A 17,560-nucleotide genomic window follows, 5' to 3' on the forward strand; every position below is an offset into this window, starting at 1 on the left:
TTCCTATCCCCAAAAATCTAATATTCCCTGCGTCTTTCCTATCAGTATATTTATGGACAGCGGGAAGAAAGAGGAGACAACCAATGTAAGCATAGAGAAATTTCATACTCCATTCGGATATTAGCCAGATCAAATTTGAATGCAGAACCCTAGCATTGTAAAGCAATATTACTACCCACCCAGGCAATGAATAAGAAATGTTGCTATTCTACAACTTAGTACAATTTTTTTATTAGTATTATCATATGAGGTGCTTTTTCCTCATATACTTTATATTATACAACAGTAGTGTAAACAGAGATTAAATGGCTTCATATCACACAAAAATGTATGATATGTGTTTCAGCATACCAAGGGAAGACCTCCATCAGCACGGTTGGTACCTCCACCTCTGCTTATCGCTTGAGTTTGGCCACAATGTCTCGCTCCAATACAGGAACTGGGACTGTTTGGGAACAAGACAGTGAGCACTCACAGCAAGCATCCCAGGACACATTAAGCCGTACAGATGAGGAAGAAGAAGAAAGTAAGTACAGAGGTTTTGGTAGAAGAACATAACCAGGATAATCAGTGTTTTTGGATTATATGCACCTTCACCAGGGGTGTGACTAGAAATGCTTGGGACCCATAGCAAACTTTTGGCAATGGGCTCTGCCAATCACCCACGACATACATTTACACTTTTATTTAAATAGATTTAATGCCCTAACCCCAATCACTATAAGTATAATGCTGCTTCCTTGTTGTTTTCACATAGGGTAATGCCCCATTTTCTTTGGCTGCCTCTTATACGATACGATAGTACTTTATAGAACCCCTGGGAGGAAATTGTATAGTGTATAGTGTTCTGGCAGTTGTCACACACAGAGACAGGCTTAACGTTACAGTTACATAAATACATTACGAGTTCTAGTTCCTTAGTTGCAAAAAACTGTTACAGGCGAGTACAGGTTAACAAGACTACATTACATAAAGTGGAACAATTCCAGTACGAAATACAATAGTGACAATAACACATAGACACAAGCTAGACAGACATGCATAGGTGGTACTACAGCAGGGGTTATGCCTCCAATTCAGTAAACCACACACACATAATGCCCCCTTTCTGTTTCCCCCAACTTAAAATGCCACCGTTTCTACAGCTCTTCATTGATGCAGCACTTTCTGTACCACCTATTTGCCTCCCTTTCTGTAGATCCCCACCTTATACTTCACTAACTGTAGCCCCTTATGCAGTTCTTTCTGTGGTGTCTCTCCATGCCTCCCTTTCTGTAGCAGCCTCCTCTCCTCTAAAACCTTCCTTTGTGTAGATCCCCCTCAACCTTATGTCTCCCTACACCGTATGCCCTCCTTTTTTCAGTTGCCCCCTTTTCTTTAGTCCTCTCCTCTCATACCCCACTTTGGGGTGTCTATCACTGCAGCAGCTCAATAGTGAAGAGGGGAGACAGCGGCTCCACTGCAGTCAACTCTATATGTGTCTATCAGTGCAGGCCCCATATAAGACACTACAGCACCTACAGGGGTAGTTCTACCAGTGACCCTCACCATAGGAAATTATTCGTAGAGTAAAAAAAAAAGCTCACCTGGGAATATTTATAGTGGATGGACAGATGTCACGGTGGAACTTTTAAAAAATAAAATGGTAGCATCCAATATCATAAAAACCTAGTGCAGTGGGTATGATAAAGTATTCCAGCGGGACAAAAGCCCGAAGAATATATAGAGATTGGTAGTAAATCAATGACTTCCATTAAGTTGCTAGTACCCCCCCTCACCCCTACCCCCACCCCCAGGACCTCAACCCGCAACCTGAACACTTGAGTTAAAGAAAAAACTGTATTTTTACCCAGGTGAGTCATGTATGAAGAACTAAGCCATTATCTCTTTTTGTCATTTTCATATTGAAAATCTAAACCAAATCTACTTGATTGTAGATGACTCTGTGAGCATGCCCAGTGTGGTAAGTGAGCAGGATGCCTACCTCTTGAGTGCCATTGGTAGAAGACGTTTTTCAAGTCACACATCCAGCATGTCTGTCCCGCAGGCTGAGAGTGGCATGCTTCCCAGCCAAAGGTAAACTGTGCTGTCCATCCATCACGTGCTGATAAGAGCCCATACAAATGTAACTTAGCCATATCATGTAAATAGAGGAAAAGTATAGATTCACAGTGTATAAAATCATAAAAGTTCATTTATTATAATACAGCAGGTAAAATCCTGACAGGGTGCAATGTGAGAAGCTTTAAGGCCATCAATATCTGATCAGTTTTTGTTTTTTGTTCCTTCTAGTTTATTGTAAAGTATTGTAGGTTTTAAAGTTGTGCAAATAATTGTGAATTACTGTAATCAGTAATGAGCTACACGATAATATTTAATGCTGTCTCTATCAATGTTGGATTGATTAGATTTGTTTCTGTATTCCATTGTCCTGTCCATCAATGTTAGATGTTGTTAAATTGGCTGATTGTGAAACATGGCATATTGAGGTGAAATGACCCCAACAGCACCCAATAAATATGCCACAAAGTGATTATCACTTTGTATCGTAGACAGCAGCACCAAAAGTGAACAAAGGGTGCTCTTAAAGGACATCTAGCACCAGGATGAGGGATTGTAAACCTAGCACAATGTTACACTGGTGTGTCCCCCCTCTCCTATTCTTTTTTTTTTGTAAAGAACACGTAATAAGAAGCATAAAGAAAAACAGATCCCTCCAGAGGGGGCCCACACCAGTATGTCAGTGAGCAGGGTTTACTGTCTTTCACCCTGGTGGTAGATGACCTTTAAATGGTTGACTGTGTCTGATTTGCTCTACAATGTTTTGGTGCTTTCTATTAGATTTACATTAAACATGGTCATGATTTTCAGGACCTTCCGCTATTGTGTGATTAAAGCAGCAGAACTAGAGTCTTTGGATCTCTACATCCAAGTGACAATTTATAGGATGGCCAGCATCATGATATTAAATATTTTGTTTTCATTTAGAAACCTTTTATTGGGAGGCAGGCTGTAATTCTTTACTGATTTATTTTTGGAGTGCACTGAAGATAGACCAGAGGGACCTCTATTAGGCACTTTGGCTTTCATGTGAACACACTGGCACCCTTCTATATAATGGGTGCCAAAGCCTTAGAAATCAAACTAATTCCCTCCAAAATTCTTTACATGGCGAATTCTGGAACCACAGCCCATTTATCTGATTTTGAGCCTTCTTAAGGGACACACAACTCTCCCTCTCCTCTCTGATAAACTTAGTTTTTTTCATAGGTCTCCCTACCTGCTCAGCTTATCACCATATGATAAACTTTATTGAAAAAAACATGACCAATGCTTGCTCAACATAGGACATTTTCTGTCTAAGTTATATGTATGTTGATAACCCAGAAGTAAATCTTTGGGATTCTAGATTACTTTGTGTGTATATCCAGAGGTGTTTGTATCACTGGGAATGGCTTTGGCTCTGACACAGTATTGAACTTGAACAGATGACAACACTATTTGGAGCTGTGTTGTGTATATAAAGTAGTTACAATTGGATATGAGCAGGTCCTCTGGTGCCCTGAGTAGAAGTGATTATTAAAGATGTATGTATCATATCTTTAATAAAAATAAGTTTCCCTAGTACTGCTGCTTTAATCCTCAGGTCATGAACCATAAGTTCTTGCTCGTTCTCCTTATCTCCTGTTTCTCCTCAATTTCATTTTTTGGCAGTGCATTATCCCTTCCCCCATCGAGCTCTCTCTGCCCCTACTCTTGTAATTTTTTTAGTGCATAATGCCAAGAACTGTAGATTATTTGACGTTGTTTTGTACTTTTGTTCAGTTCATTTGTATACATATTTTGGTTACTTTTTATGTTTTTGCATGCAGATTTTCTGTTTTGTTTTTTGTTTGCTTTTTCTTTCCCTTCAATGCTTCATCTCCCTCCCCCTCCTGCAGCGAACCTAATGTTCTTGACGACTCCCATGGGCGTGATGGCGAGATCAGCCTGTCTAGGTATGAATGCTTCCTGTCTGTCATTGTGATGTAGGAGGGAGAGAGAGGATGGAGGCTGGTTTTATACCGCAGAAGCCATCCCCTCCCTCTCAACCTGTTTCTCCATGATTCTCCATGACCCATTCTGGCTGGGTGTGAAAGGTGCACTTCTCTGTTTCCACCATGACTTCAATCCCCTAGGGTAAAGATGTTCCATGCACATGAGTAATCCATACCTATTGGTGGAGATGTATTTTATCAGACCATTTTTCTAACTAATTAACAGGCTCTGCCAGAATTAGTGTAAAATTTTATTAAGTGATAACAACTATTTTATTTTATGATAAATAAATGTAGTAATGAAGAAGAGTTTCTATTTATTACACTATTGTAGATAAGAGAAAAACCTCATCACAACTATACAGACACTGCAGGCCCCAAAGCAGCTGCAATGGCTGTTACCCCTGTATTTACGCCCCTGGCCCCATTACAGACTTGGAATACGAACCAGGTTCCAGGACACCCAACTATGATGTATTAATTATACTACTGGTCTCATCACCCTAAAGTTGCACCCCTAGACTTCCTTAAGTTATGTATATAGTTGCATATATGTATATATACATGTATAGATGTGTATATGTGCATGAATTGGGAGCATCTCTCAGCACATACACTAAATTTACACATAAGATAGTATGAAGATCGCCTATGATGATGGACAGACGTAGATGTAGAAGACACACTGATGATATCCACCTTCCATTCCGGATAAGAAGCAATATTTTGGCTGATGATTACTCTTGAACATGGCATGGAAATAAAAAGAGAAATCCTGCACATTTCACTGTTCACAATTGTGAGCCAGTACAGGTGTGACTATGTGTATAGAAGTGTTTTATCTCTCACCTGTTCCTTACAGGGGGTCAGTGAATATATGTTAAAGTAATCTCCTTCAAGCATAAAATTTACTTTCGAGCGATAGGTTTTCCAATAATACAATGCCTCCAAAACCTTCTTAGTTAAGAATATGGAAATATAATTTCCCTAAACATGGATATTCCTGTACAAAAATTGTGAAAAATGTTGGGTGTTTTATTTCACATCAGTAGAGAATTGCCAAACAACACTTTAGTTGTTGCCCCCACCCCCGATGCAAAGGAGAAGCTGAGAGAGATTGTGGTAGTAATATGGTTAGTGGTCATTGTCTATAGATCTATCAAGTTTTCTGGTGCACACACATTTTTAGCATATACTCTGTATCTCATTGTCATTACCTCATTGTCAGTGTTACCAATGTGTAAGTAGACTGTTTAGTGACTTAGGAGATATACTACAAGCTCTACATTACTAGTTACCTATAAAAGATGGCTTATGAGAGTTTTTGAGAAAAGAATGTTCTTCTTATGTTAAATTAGAGTGTATGTAGGCCAGAAATGATTAGTAACGGATATATAATTGAGACTCAAAGTCCTGTCAGTCATCATAACACACAGCTAAAGGAGACTCTAAACAATGCAGATATTAGGTATCTATATAGGGTAAAGTCATAATTTGGAATACCATATATTGTAGTTAAAAACCTCCAAGTGCATGATGTATCCTACTCCTCCTGCACATATAAGGGCAGATTTACTTACCCGGTCCATTCGCGATCCAGCGGCGCGTTCTCTGCGCTGGATTCGGGTCCGGGCCGGGATTTAATAAGGTAGTTCCTCCACCGTCCACCAGGTGGCGCTGCTGCGCTGAAAAGCATCTGAACGCGCTGGAGTTCACCGGCTTTGGCTGAGTGAAGGTAAGCACGTCCCGAGCAACACATTTTCCGTTCTTAAATGCGGCGGTTTTTCCGAATACGTTGGGTTTTCGTTCGGCCACGCCCCCCCCCCCATTTCCGTCGCGCGCATGACGGCGTCGATGCGCCACAATCCGATCGCGTGCCCCAAAATCCCGGGGCAATTCAGGTACAATCAGCGCAAATCGGAAATATTCGGGTAACATCGGGAAAACGCAAATCGGGCCCTTAGTAAATGACCCCCATAGTGTGTATATCATGCCCTTCTATAAGCAGTGCAGAGGAATCCTTGCAGAATTCCCCTGAACACAAACAGAGGTACCATTTGGACAGTGATAGTTGTTACTAACATTACAGGAGCCTTTTAATTAATCAAAATGAAAAACAAAAGTAAATCTCGTGAACAAATGTAAAAGCTTCAGCAACATGTCAGAGATTCACATTGTCCACTCTTACCTCAAGTTTATTTGAGGACTCCCATTTTGCGTTAAATAAATGTAATGGGGGGCATTTATTATGGCTTGTACAGCAGTTTTATGGCTTGTACCATCCATGAGGAAATTTCATGCAGACAACCAAGAATTGTGACTATTTATCCCCTTGCAGCACCCTCATGCCAAGTGGTTGGAAAGGGGAACAATCAGGGAGGGGCCCTTTTATTTTGTAAAAAGACTCAAATTACCACCAGATTACTGCTGATAGTGTCTTAATTAGGCTGCTCGTTCCATCTAGGGGATGGGGGGGGGGACAGTTTCCTACAAGTTTTTTGGCATCTTTAATAACTAAATATTAACTTTGTAAAATAGCCGTAGGCGCTCAGGCTGACTGCGCCCAGGCGCTTCTTGTCTTCCCCGGACTTTTACAGGTGGTCACCTACTTAAGAACACCTGACTTACATACAACCCCTAGTTACAAACGGACCTCTGGATATTGGTAATTGACTGTACTTTTGTCCTAGGCTACAATGATCAGCTGTAACAGCTATCAATGGTGTCTGTAATTAATCTTTATTGTTACTCCTGGTTCTAATGACAATCCAACATTTTTAAAATCCAATTGTCACAGAGACCAAAAAAAAATTTGCCTGTGGTTAAAATGATAAAGCATACAGTTCCGACTTACATACAAATTCAACTTAAGAACAAACCTACAGACCCTATCTTGTATGTAACCCGGAGACTGCCTGTATATATTCACGCCCCCCGCTGCAAGCCTCCTCCTGCTCCTGGCCGGGGAGTTACGATCCATCCTGTGACTTCAGAGTCAGGGCGTGGAGAGAGTGTGGCATGTGCTCTCTCCTACTTCCCCGGCTGGAAGCAGGAGGAGGCTTGCAGCGGGGGCGTACATAAATTAAGAGCCCGGGGAAGCCAAGAGGCACTCAGGGGGCCATCAGTCTGAGCGCCTCGGGCTGTTTTACAAAGTTCATATTTTGTTATTAAAGATGCTAAAAAACTGTCCCCCCGCCCCCTAAACAGAACAAGCATCCTAATTCGGACACTCTACCACCAGTAATGTGGTGGTAGATGTCCTTTAAGAAACATATTCACCCGTCAATTTCAACACAAATCCACAGTTACCGATCTTCTCAGTGTCTGTGTTTGGCATGTGACCACCATATCAGTCACCACACTGGCCATGCACTTTATTCAGGAATTTTAGCTCAATGATTGAAGCCATAACCCCTCATCACCGCTAAGTCCACTGATTGCTAGCCCCAATCTCATGCCTTGTGGACATAGACAGAGACTGAGTGGCAGCACTGTAAATCCAGGAGAACTAAAAAGATTTTTCCACATTTTGATTTCCTGAACAACTCTTAAAGAGAACCTGTCACCTGATTTTTCACCCCCCCCCCCCTATAACAATGTTTGCTAATAAAGGGCTACAATGCAAGTGGGGCACTGTACTTTAATTACAGCCATTTTTCTGATATGCAGATTAGCTTTTCTGACTCATCCCTGGAAGCCTGAGAGATAAGAGTCAAAGATACCAGTGAACCATGCCCCATTATTCTGGCTGACAGCTCTGTGTCTCTTCAAATCACTGCTCTGCCTCCTTGTACTGTCTGCTAATATTCAACTACAGACATATAAAGCTCTACGTACAGCTGGGAAATATTGTGTCGATCTTTTTACACGGTGCCTTGTGTTACATTCATTACATGTGACCAGTGACATCATCACAGGTCCTTTAGCCTTCTAAGAATAGCAAACTGTACACCATGTTTGTGATTACATGAATTTACAACAGCCTCCATGGAGAATGGGGAGGAGTAGAGGTCCATGGAGGCTACTGTGACTTCATGTGGTCAGATTCATGCATAGGGTACAGTTTGCTATTATTAAGAGACCAAAGGACCTGAGATGATGTCACTCTGGTCACATGACATGAACTGTGACCAGTAGGGGAGGATTAGATGGGAGGGGCTGGACGAGCAGGACATGCCCCTCTGTAAACAAAACAATTTTTAGCTAAAAGAAGGGTGTCAGTTATTAGAGCTCTATAAGAACCTGTCAAAGGCTGTATATGTGCAAATGTGGTGACAGGTTCCCTTTAAATAGTTTGCATATCAATACATAATATAGGCATATAGCACATGAAGTACAGTAATATAGGCTGTGCTAGCATTGTCTCGTTTTATTCTGCATTCTAATGCAGTTATTTATATGTGATGTTTTGATGGAGAGAAAGGGGGAAAAATCTATTTGCTTAATTATCTCCACAATTCCTTCTCTTTTATTTTACAACCGCATTTCCTCTACAGCTGTTACATAAAGGATATGGGCAAAGTGTTACTCTATGGGGAAAGTTCCTGTGCCACATCAATTTGTCAGTTGATAAATAATCTTGAGGCTGAACTATATTCACCATTGCAGTACTTCAGCATTTACAGTATTTGTTTTATATATTTTTGTTAATTTAATATTATTATTACTATGTATCTGAGTACCAGGTGCATAATAACAAAACACATGAACTGTCTGCCTATATGCTGTATGTGATAAGTCATGCGCAAGTTAAGGGTTTTCCTTTAGTCTTAAAATTTCACTAATAGACAGTTCAAATGTATTATTGAATCTTCTTGTATACTCTGTATATCGATCCTCTACATAGTAAGCTTCACAGTCCCATCATGACCCGCTTCTTTGTCTAAGCTGTTAGTCTCCTTCTTGAGTCAGTAGTGAAAAAAGGTATTTTCTACAGATGTGTTAAGCGCACTGTGACCTTGGCTATAGACAACAATATGTGCATAAAGACTTTTTGTGTTTTATGCATAAAGTGCAATTGCTTAACTTTCATTACACTATGTTGATACTTTACATAGACCATATTAAGTCTAGGACAATCAACAGTAAATGGATCGTCAGGCAAATTAACCCCCTAAACTAAATATATGCCTGTAAACTTAAGCAATGAGGTCGTAAAGCTGTATGCAAATGACCTGTGAGATGTCCAATGAGTCATTAGCATATTCAGCTGTCCAGCTTATTCATGGTTGGGAGGCACAGCCACACCCCAGTGCTTGACTGACAACCTGTATAATGATGTGAGGCTGTATAATGGTGTAATGGCTCCTCCATGTGCTTAATAGTGCTGGCGGCCACGCCCCCTGCAGCCTGTGTGTATGAGATATTCCTATACACATGACTGACAGCCTGTATAATGGTGTGAGGTATAATGGTGTAATGGCTCCTCCATGTGCTTCCTGGTGCTGGTGCCCCTTGCAGCCTGTGTGTGTATAGGAGAGATACAGCAGCTCCAGGCAGCCATGTTATAGCAGAACATGTCAGGTTCTTGTGTAGCTGATGTGTATTAGGAGGGAGAGCATGTCAGCAGATAAAGCACAGACACTAGCAATGCTTTACTATACATTACACACAGACATGAGCAGGGGGAAGAGAGGGGAGTGGTAACAGGGGTGACATCACTGCCTCTGACCATGTGACCAGCCTCATTTACAGAATAAAGAAAGATGATTTTATAATTATTAATGTATGAATTGACTAGATAAAGGCTGGGATGGATCCTTGTGAGCTGCTTCAACAGGTAGAGGTGACAGAAATAGATTTTACCGAGTAGGACTGTAAAGTGACTAATGAAGGAACACTGATGGCATATCTAAAAATTACGATAGCAATGTAATTCATAGTAAAATTTTTGGTAGTTTCTTGTGTAAATCAACAGTAACTAGTTGAGATTATCAGACGACAATTGCAATCATCATAATTACAGAAGAAGTAAAGAAATATATAAAAAAAAGGATATATGAAAAGGATAGGATATTCTACAAGTCACCATACAGTATGGAGGTATGATTTATATAGCATTAGGACATGGTAGACAGCACAGCATTTGTAATATCAGTTCATATCAGTAAATTCACTTGTATTTGTCATAAAGGACTGCACAGAAGCCGTTAAAGCCTCCTAGATGTAAGATTATAACATTACAGGGGTTCTATTGTCTGTAACCAGACAGGGTTTAAAGTTGACTTTAATGAAACCCTCTCTGTACAACTTAACACAATTTGAAGAACCTGAGATTATTTTAAACATGGATTGCGCACAATGACTTCTGGTCAATATTCAGTGGCTGTGCCCACAAATGTGCTGAGCCACACAGGTACACATCCCACAGATTTACAGAAATAGCTGTAATGGTGGTTTAAATGTAGTAACACTGATGGTTTTGGATGTCTATCCTGCTCAGTCAGGAGTCCATACACGTAATATTAGGATTATTGGCAGAATCCTGGCTCCAGGACTTCTAATGCAAACCTGTCATCAGAAATGTCATTTTTAGCCGATGACAGGTTCCAATAGCCTATACTATGCTGATTTTAATACCTTTGTCAGCGTTCTGAATCATTTCAGTAGTTTATGTAAATTTTATTCACATTACTTGGATCCCTGCTAGCAGCGTGTGAGAAGTCCCAGAGGAGGGGCAGCTGCAACCTGTGTGTGCCTGTGTCATTCTCCTCTAATGCAGCTCCCTCCCCACTTCCTGTCATCTGCATTGAGCATTTAGGGGAGGGAGGGGGCGCTGTGGACTAGAGGATGAATGTATGAGGAGACACAGGCGGCTGCTGCTGGCGCTCCCCAGGGACTCATCGCACACTGCCACCAGGTAATGTGAATTAAATTTCTATCAACTACTGATATGATTCAGAATACTGACAAAGGCATTTTTAAAATCACCATGGCATAAGCCACTGCAACCTGTACCCAGCTAAAAGGGATATTCTTGGTGACAGGTTCGCTTTAAATTGTTCCCTACGCATACCATGTTCACACCAAGACAAAAGTTAATAAGACACACCGAACCCAGTTTTTGAAGAAGTTTCTTAGTCAGTGATGGGTACAGTGCTATACACGGACATGGTATTAATAGTTACCTCTTCGGATATCGGGTGCAACTGTTACTCTTATAGTTTATCACAGTTGTTTTTCCTTACTCAATGCTAAAACCTTTTTGTCTTTGTTGTCCACATCCACCATACTTCCTTCTCATGTGTGTGCATTCCATATGTTAATGCTGTTAACACTCAACAGGGTAGCCAGTGTGCAGAGTGAACCTGGTCATCAGAACCTTCTCATTCAGCCACCATTGGGAAGGAAGAGAGGTCTGAGGCAGGTAAGTGCTACATGACGCAGGGGTTGATGTCATCCATGAAGGCTTCTCTGGATGGTCCTCATTCCCATGGTGGGATAAAAGAAGCAATGAGTTCAAACTATGCAAAATTACTTAAAAAATGTCTAATCTCACATGTCCAATTATCTCCATTAACTTCTGTGTCACATTATTTCATTCCTTATCTGTCCAGATGTATTTCATTATCATTTTATGTACTTACCTCTGTCGGTGTCATCATTGTCCATCTTTTTGTACATATAACTTTGAGATATATAATAGGAATAACAGCAGTGTGTAATGTGATATTGCTGCTTTACCCCTTGTTACTGTCGCCTACAAAAGGTACAATGCTAAAGCTACAGCTATGTCAATGCTTTTTTTTCCTAGTGCTTTTGCTTTATACCGTACATACTGCATGCGCTATGCTGTTATAAGGGTGTTTATAAAAGGAATTATGTGGTTCTGCCATAAGCTTTCTACTTGGTAACATGTAAAAACAACATCTAACTATGTGGCAGCACCTAGTAACAAGTAACAGATATGACATTTAAAGGGAGTCTACTGGGAATTTTGACCATACAAAGGTGCATTCAGTGTTGGATAGCAACCCTGGAAATCTGTGTAGTTATACTTTTGTCTGTGTTGTCCGTAGCATCAGAACTGTGATAAATCAATGTGTATTCCAGAATCGCAGCTGGACTTAGAACTCTTTACTTAAATGCTGCACAGCCCCTCCCCTCTACTATGAGCCAGATATAGCAGGAATCTGGTTAGATATTACAGTAGAGAGGAGGGGATCAAAGAACACAGTATTGTTCTATATATATATATATATATATATATATATATATATATATATATATATGCATTTTTTATGATCCTATTACCACCAACAAGATACACAAATGTATAGTTACAATGCTCTCAAATGCCAATACCTAACACTGTCTGCAACATTGCACGGTCAAAACTGTCAGTAGACTCACTTTAAGACCAAAAGCATAACCTGAAGCCGTAGGCACATATATAATTTGTACCAGAACTTCTAATTATACAGTATTTATAGTTCTTATGTTATTACATAAGGAAAACCTTCCTTAAAAAAGGCTTCTCCTGGTCCAAGTTGCAGACATACCTCCTTAAGTTCCTGTCCCTGCTTAAAGGGGTGTTCCCATTTCAACAGATAATGGATATTGTTTGAATAATGAAGAGTTATACAATTTTCCAATATACTTTTTGGATCTCTGCTTGTTGTCCTTCTCTAGAAAACTTTATTGTTTACTTCCAGTGGATAGAGATCTGACCATGGTCACACAGGTGCACAGCTCTTTAGTATCATAAAGAGTAATCAGAGCCGTGTCGTATAACGAGCTGTGCACCTGTGTGACCATGGTCAGATTTCTGTCCACTGGAAACAAACAATGATGCTTTCTATAGCAGGACAGCAAGCAGAGATGTAAAAACTGATACAAAAAGTGTAGTGGAAATGTGTGTAACTTTTCATTATTCTAACAATGTCCATTACTACGTTTCTCTTTGTCTAGATTTTGACAGCAACTCATCAACCATCATTATCCTCATAATTTTTAGAAAACCTTTCTCATAAATGGTAGGTTAAAGTAAACCTCGATGCTTAGAACCCTTAAGAATCAGAATGAAGTATATGATGACTCCATTCATCACACAGCTATATACGTATTACTGTAAATCAGAATACTATCCAGGTGCTCACTGAACTGTAACCTATTACCTCATTGGATTACCTTTTAATTATTACATATGTTGTTGTAGTAATATATCTCATGTAGAGTACATGGCTTTGTTCTGATGAATTCATGTCGTACTGTACATGAGTAGAAGATCCAGGGGTCTATGAGATGACATGTGGTTGGACAGCACAGGGCACCTAATGCTTGCGCAACATTTCCATCTCCCGTGAAGTCTATAAATGTGAAGTTATCTTTACAAGTTTAGTTTATGGGATTAATATCCAATGTATCCGTAGTCTGATAGATTCTCCTCCCAGTGATGGGCGTAGTGTAAAGAGGCTGATACACCCGTAAGTAAGGGTTGGAAGAGTGTATGGCCTGATGGCTTTATCATCTGTTCGCCAAGCTGGTACCTGCCCATTGCATGTCTTATTTCCTGCTAAACCACATTGGTAATGTTATAAATTTCCCAGATCTATAACACTTCCCATACAATCACTGAAAGGCCTTCTAAAGATATCTTCACATTCATAATAGAATATGAAATCATCATTTGTATCATTCACAAGAGTCTTTGGTATTTTAGTCTAAACCTCTTGAACATCACCCCACTGCTTAGACTATATGGACTTGTTACTGATACTTTTGTGTTACCCAAATTTCACTTCAAACTAGTTTGCCTTTAGGTCCATATAAATAAGTCATGAGACACAAACAACAGGTGTGAATGATACATATAATATTTCATAACAGATTGCAGTATAACGTAGCTTCTCTTGTGAACTATGATTTGCATGTTTTATCTTATATCCTTACTGTATGTCCAGTTGCACAGAGACAAAAGTGTCAATGTTTCAATTCCAGTTAACTCTACTGTATTTGTTTTAATGGCTGTTTTTATTTTACAGCTTTATCTTGTATTTGCTGTTTTCCCTTTTGAATCCAACAGGAGCATAAGATTTGGATTTATTAAAAATCAAAGGACCTAAACTATTGTCCTTATTTATTATGTCTCTATTATAGTAGATGTCCTCTTAGTTACTTCTACCATCCTAAAAGCCATTGACAATATAACATGTCCTTTAATACTTGAAAATGTAACACAGTTATCTCCTGCTACCAGGGCCGGCTTCAGGTTTCAGTAGGCCCCTGGGCAACAGAGCCTCAGTGGGCCCCTTTGCAGTGAACTTATGTGGCGGTATTAAAAATTCAGAAACTAAAACAGTCTCCTGTTCCCTTAATATCCCCTAGCTTATCAATCCAAGACAGGGAAGCAGCACTCTGTGAAGAACAAGTGTTTTATTTCACAAGTGGGAAATACAATGTTTCAGCTATCTCAATGTAGCCATTTTCAAGTAATGAAGTTCATTATCTCAAACAGCCCCCTTATGGTTTATATAAGCCCCCCTACCCTCATGGTTATTTTATATAAAGCCCCCTTGGCCTCCATGGATTCATTAGATACATCCCCCTTCACTCCCATGGATTCCTTAAGTACAGCTCTTTGTGGGCCCTGGCACTTGCCCAGGTATCCTCATTGCTGCCGCCGGCCCTGCCTGTCACCACCCAAAAACTTGAGAGGTCATGTGGTGTGTTCAGAACAATGCAGAAAATTATATACATGTCGAATCTATAAGTGTCCAAACCTTTGGATGTCGACTCAAAAAACTGATTATTACCACACAAATTTGGATACTGGTGTATCAGAGCTTCATTTAACTATTATGCATGGACCTTACACTCTGCCCCTTTTATGGGAGTTTTAAACTAGAGATATCCCTCTATGTGCTCGTATACCCTAATAGTGCATATGGACTGGAGATGTCCTAATGAGAAAGCCCATTTAACATACTTTATAGTGCTTCATTATACCATGTTTTAAAACTGCTCTTTTGATGGAGTTTTTGCATTGTTTTAAATAAAACTGGCATGGGGTCCCCCTCAGTGTTCCAGGGGTGTTAGACTTTAGATACAACCTGGTAATGCATTTACCCGTGTTGAGACGCACACACCTTTAAGATCCAAGCGGACGACAATATGCATTTTAGTGCATGATACTAACTCTTATGTAGTGGGGTGCCAACCACAATTTTGCTTTTTTAGTCCCCAATTGCTAAAAAATGCTAATAAAAACCACATGTCCTAAATGAATCACAAAAACAGCTCTGGGGTCCTGATCCGATGGCTGGGATCAAAGATAACTTCAATTCCCACCATTAAACCGCTTGTAAGAATATTTCTTAGTGGCATCATACAAACCAAATGGAATGGATATACCCATACACATCTTTATAACCAAAATAGTGAATAGAAATCTGTTTAACATAGTTAGTTTCCCCCAGCTTTTCATGCCATATGCTTTATTTTTGGTGTTTTCACCAAATTCTGGGGTTTTTTACCGCTCTGTGGCACTATTTACAGTATCAACCTCCCAATGCTAAAACTGCACCAAAACACAGAGTAACTGGACGTGTTGCATATGGACAACTAATCAGGACCAAAATATAACTTTCTTTCACATTTAAATAAAAAAGGGAGCTTAACTCCGAATGGTTGGTTTGTGCTTTAACTTGATCATTTAAATGCCCTGTTAAAAATAGGAAATTTAAGACTGATATGAGAATGTTATTATTTAAGGGATTATGCCATGAAACACATTTATAACATGTCCATAGGGTATTCCATACATGTTTGATAAATGCACGTCCCACTTCTGGAACCCACAATTATCTCTAAAACAAACCCCTTACCCCATCCTGTGACTCCTTATATTTGCTAGTCACTTTGAGGGTATTATGGAAATGGTGTAGAACTGATCTACACTGGGGTAGATGTATCAATCTGTCTACGTCAGAACCGGAGTAATGTGCACCTGAAAGGCGGTGCGCCACATTTATTGAAGGAGGTGTGTCCTGACACAAAATAGCCCCTGTACCAGAAAAAAGAAAATGTAATATTGTGGAGCAAACTAGACCAACTAATAGGAGGTGTAAAGTAGGACTCATCATCCAGCATCAGACACAATTATTAATATGATGCAGCAGAGACCTGTCTAGTTTGGCTCTAAAGACCTACACATTAATACATCTCCCCCACTGTTTCTACAGCTTACCAGAAGTTTACAAACACTATATGAAAATACACATATGACGTTTTTCTCACTATCTGATAATAAACTTTTCACGTTTTAGGTCAATTTGGAATACTAAAATTATTAATATTTTAAATACCAGAATAATTAGAGAGAGAAATTGATCAGCTGCAGTCAGCATGTTAACAAGGTCTTTTGCTTTTGCTCTTGGGTATATATATATATATATATTTCCGACCAAAGCACTTTCACCCCTGGGACACAGAACCGTCTACCTCATGAGTGGTATAATGGACATTCCTATTCTTGTTTGTACTATACATTGCACACAAGCCTGAACCCAAGCAAGACCACAGTTCACTTCTTTATATCTTGTCTGTTTCAGACGTGCCTTCAAATACATCCACAGGTGGGACACTTAACTAAGAAGTTGCCAATAACTCAGAAACTTCCAAAAAGACCAAATCATCATATGGACTGTCCCTAATTGTTTATAGGCATAGTATACAATAGAGAATGTAAACTTTTGACTTTGCAGAAAGTCATTAAAAATGTCTTAAAGAAATTCTCTCTTTCTCTCATTTTTCTAGCATTAGGCAAATAATGTAAATGTTGTAATTACAAAATTTCGAAAATAGAAAGGTTTATTCTGATTTCATGTCAGGTAGTGAGAAAAACATTCATATAGTGTATGTAAACTTCTGGTTTCAGCTCTATATCCCCATAGAAGTGAATTACAGATGATGGAATAGCGTAGATCACTGTTCCTCACAATATACTTCATTTAACGCCCATTTACTTCTTTCTGAACTATGAAAACTTAGCTCAGTTCTATGCTCTTTTTTAAAAAAAAACACTCCAGATTTGACCCTTAGGCCCCTTTCACATGGACTTGAGCAGTGGTCACCCCTCCTCTCCCCAGCCGAACATATTTTGCGCCTGTGTCCTGATCCCCAGGCGTAGCATGCTTTTTCCTGAAAGAAACCTGAGTAGAACTATCAAAATATAGAGACATATCGTATGGACATGCCATAAATATCTTTTATGAAAAGACAGAAAAATTTGTTATTTAGACTTTTTGGTCTAATAAGTGCACTATTATAGTTCCTTGGATATCTGATGTTTATACTAGTTAAATAGAGCTTCCCAAAAGTAGTTCTAAGAAATCTTGAAAACATCTAAATGCTAATGAATGTATAACTTTAAATTAAACAGTGTTACTGATTAGATTGCAAAATTGTAGTCTGAAATTTATCTTCAAACTAGAAAAAACATGGATATGCAAGGAGCTTGTGATTTTCCATGAGGTTCTCTGAACCACTTGTGCCCAATGGCACATATGAACTTGAATCTTCCT

General features: G+C 39.5%; 1 protein-coding gene across 30 annotated transcripts in view; it reads left to right on the forward strand.

Annotated features, from left to right (window-relative positions):
• The window catches only part of UNC80 (unc-80 homolog, NALCN channel complex subunit), a 116,012-nt gene that overhangs the window by 86,401 nt on the left and 12,051 nt on the right, over positions 1–17,560 (forward strand). For 25 of the 30 annotated variants that reach the window (XM_072121306.1, XM_072121311.1, XM_072121307.1 and 22 more), the window contains 4 exons: positions 347–526; positions 1,938–2,076; positions 3,942–3,998; positions 11,322–11,403. In XM_072121306.1, the coding sequence (XP_071977407.1) occupies positions 347–526; positions 1,938–2,076; positions 3,942–3,998; positions 11,322–11,403 (458 nt within the window). The remainder of the gene's footprint in view (positions 1–346; positions 527–1,937; positions 2,077–3,941; positions 3,999–11,321; positions 11,404–17,560) is intronic. The other 5 variants (XM_072121315.1, XM_072121321.1, XM_072121337.1 and 2 more) reach the window with 2 other exon arrangements.

This window comes from Engystomops pustulosus, chromosome 8 (genome assembly GCF_040894005.1).
Source record: "Engystomops pustulosus chromosome 8, aEngPut4.maternal, whole genome shotgun sequence".
Lineage (NCBI taxonomy): Eukaryota > Metazoa > Chordata > Amphibia > Anura > Leptodactylidae > Engystomops > Engystomops pustulosus.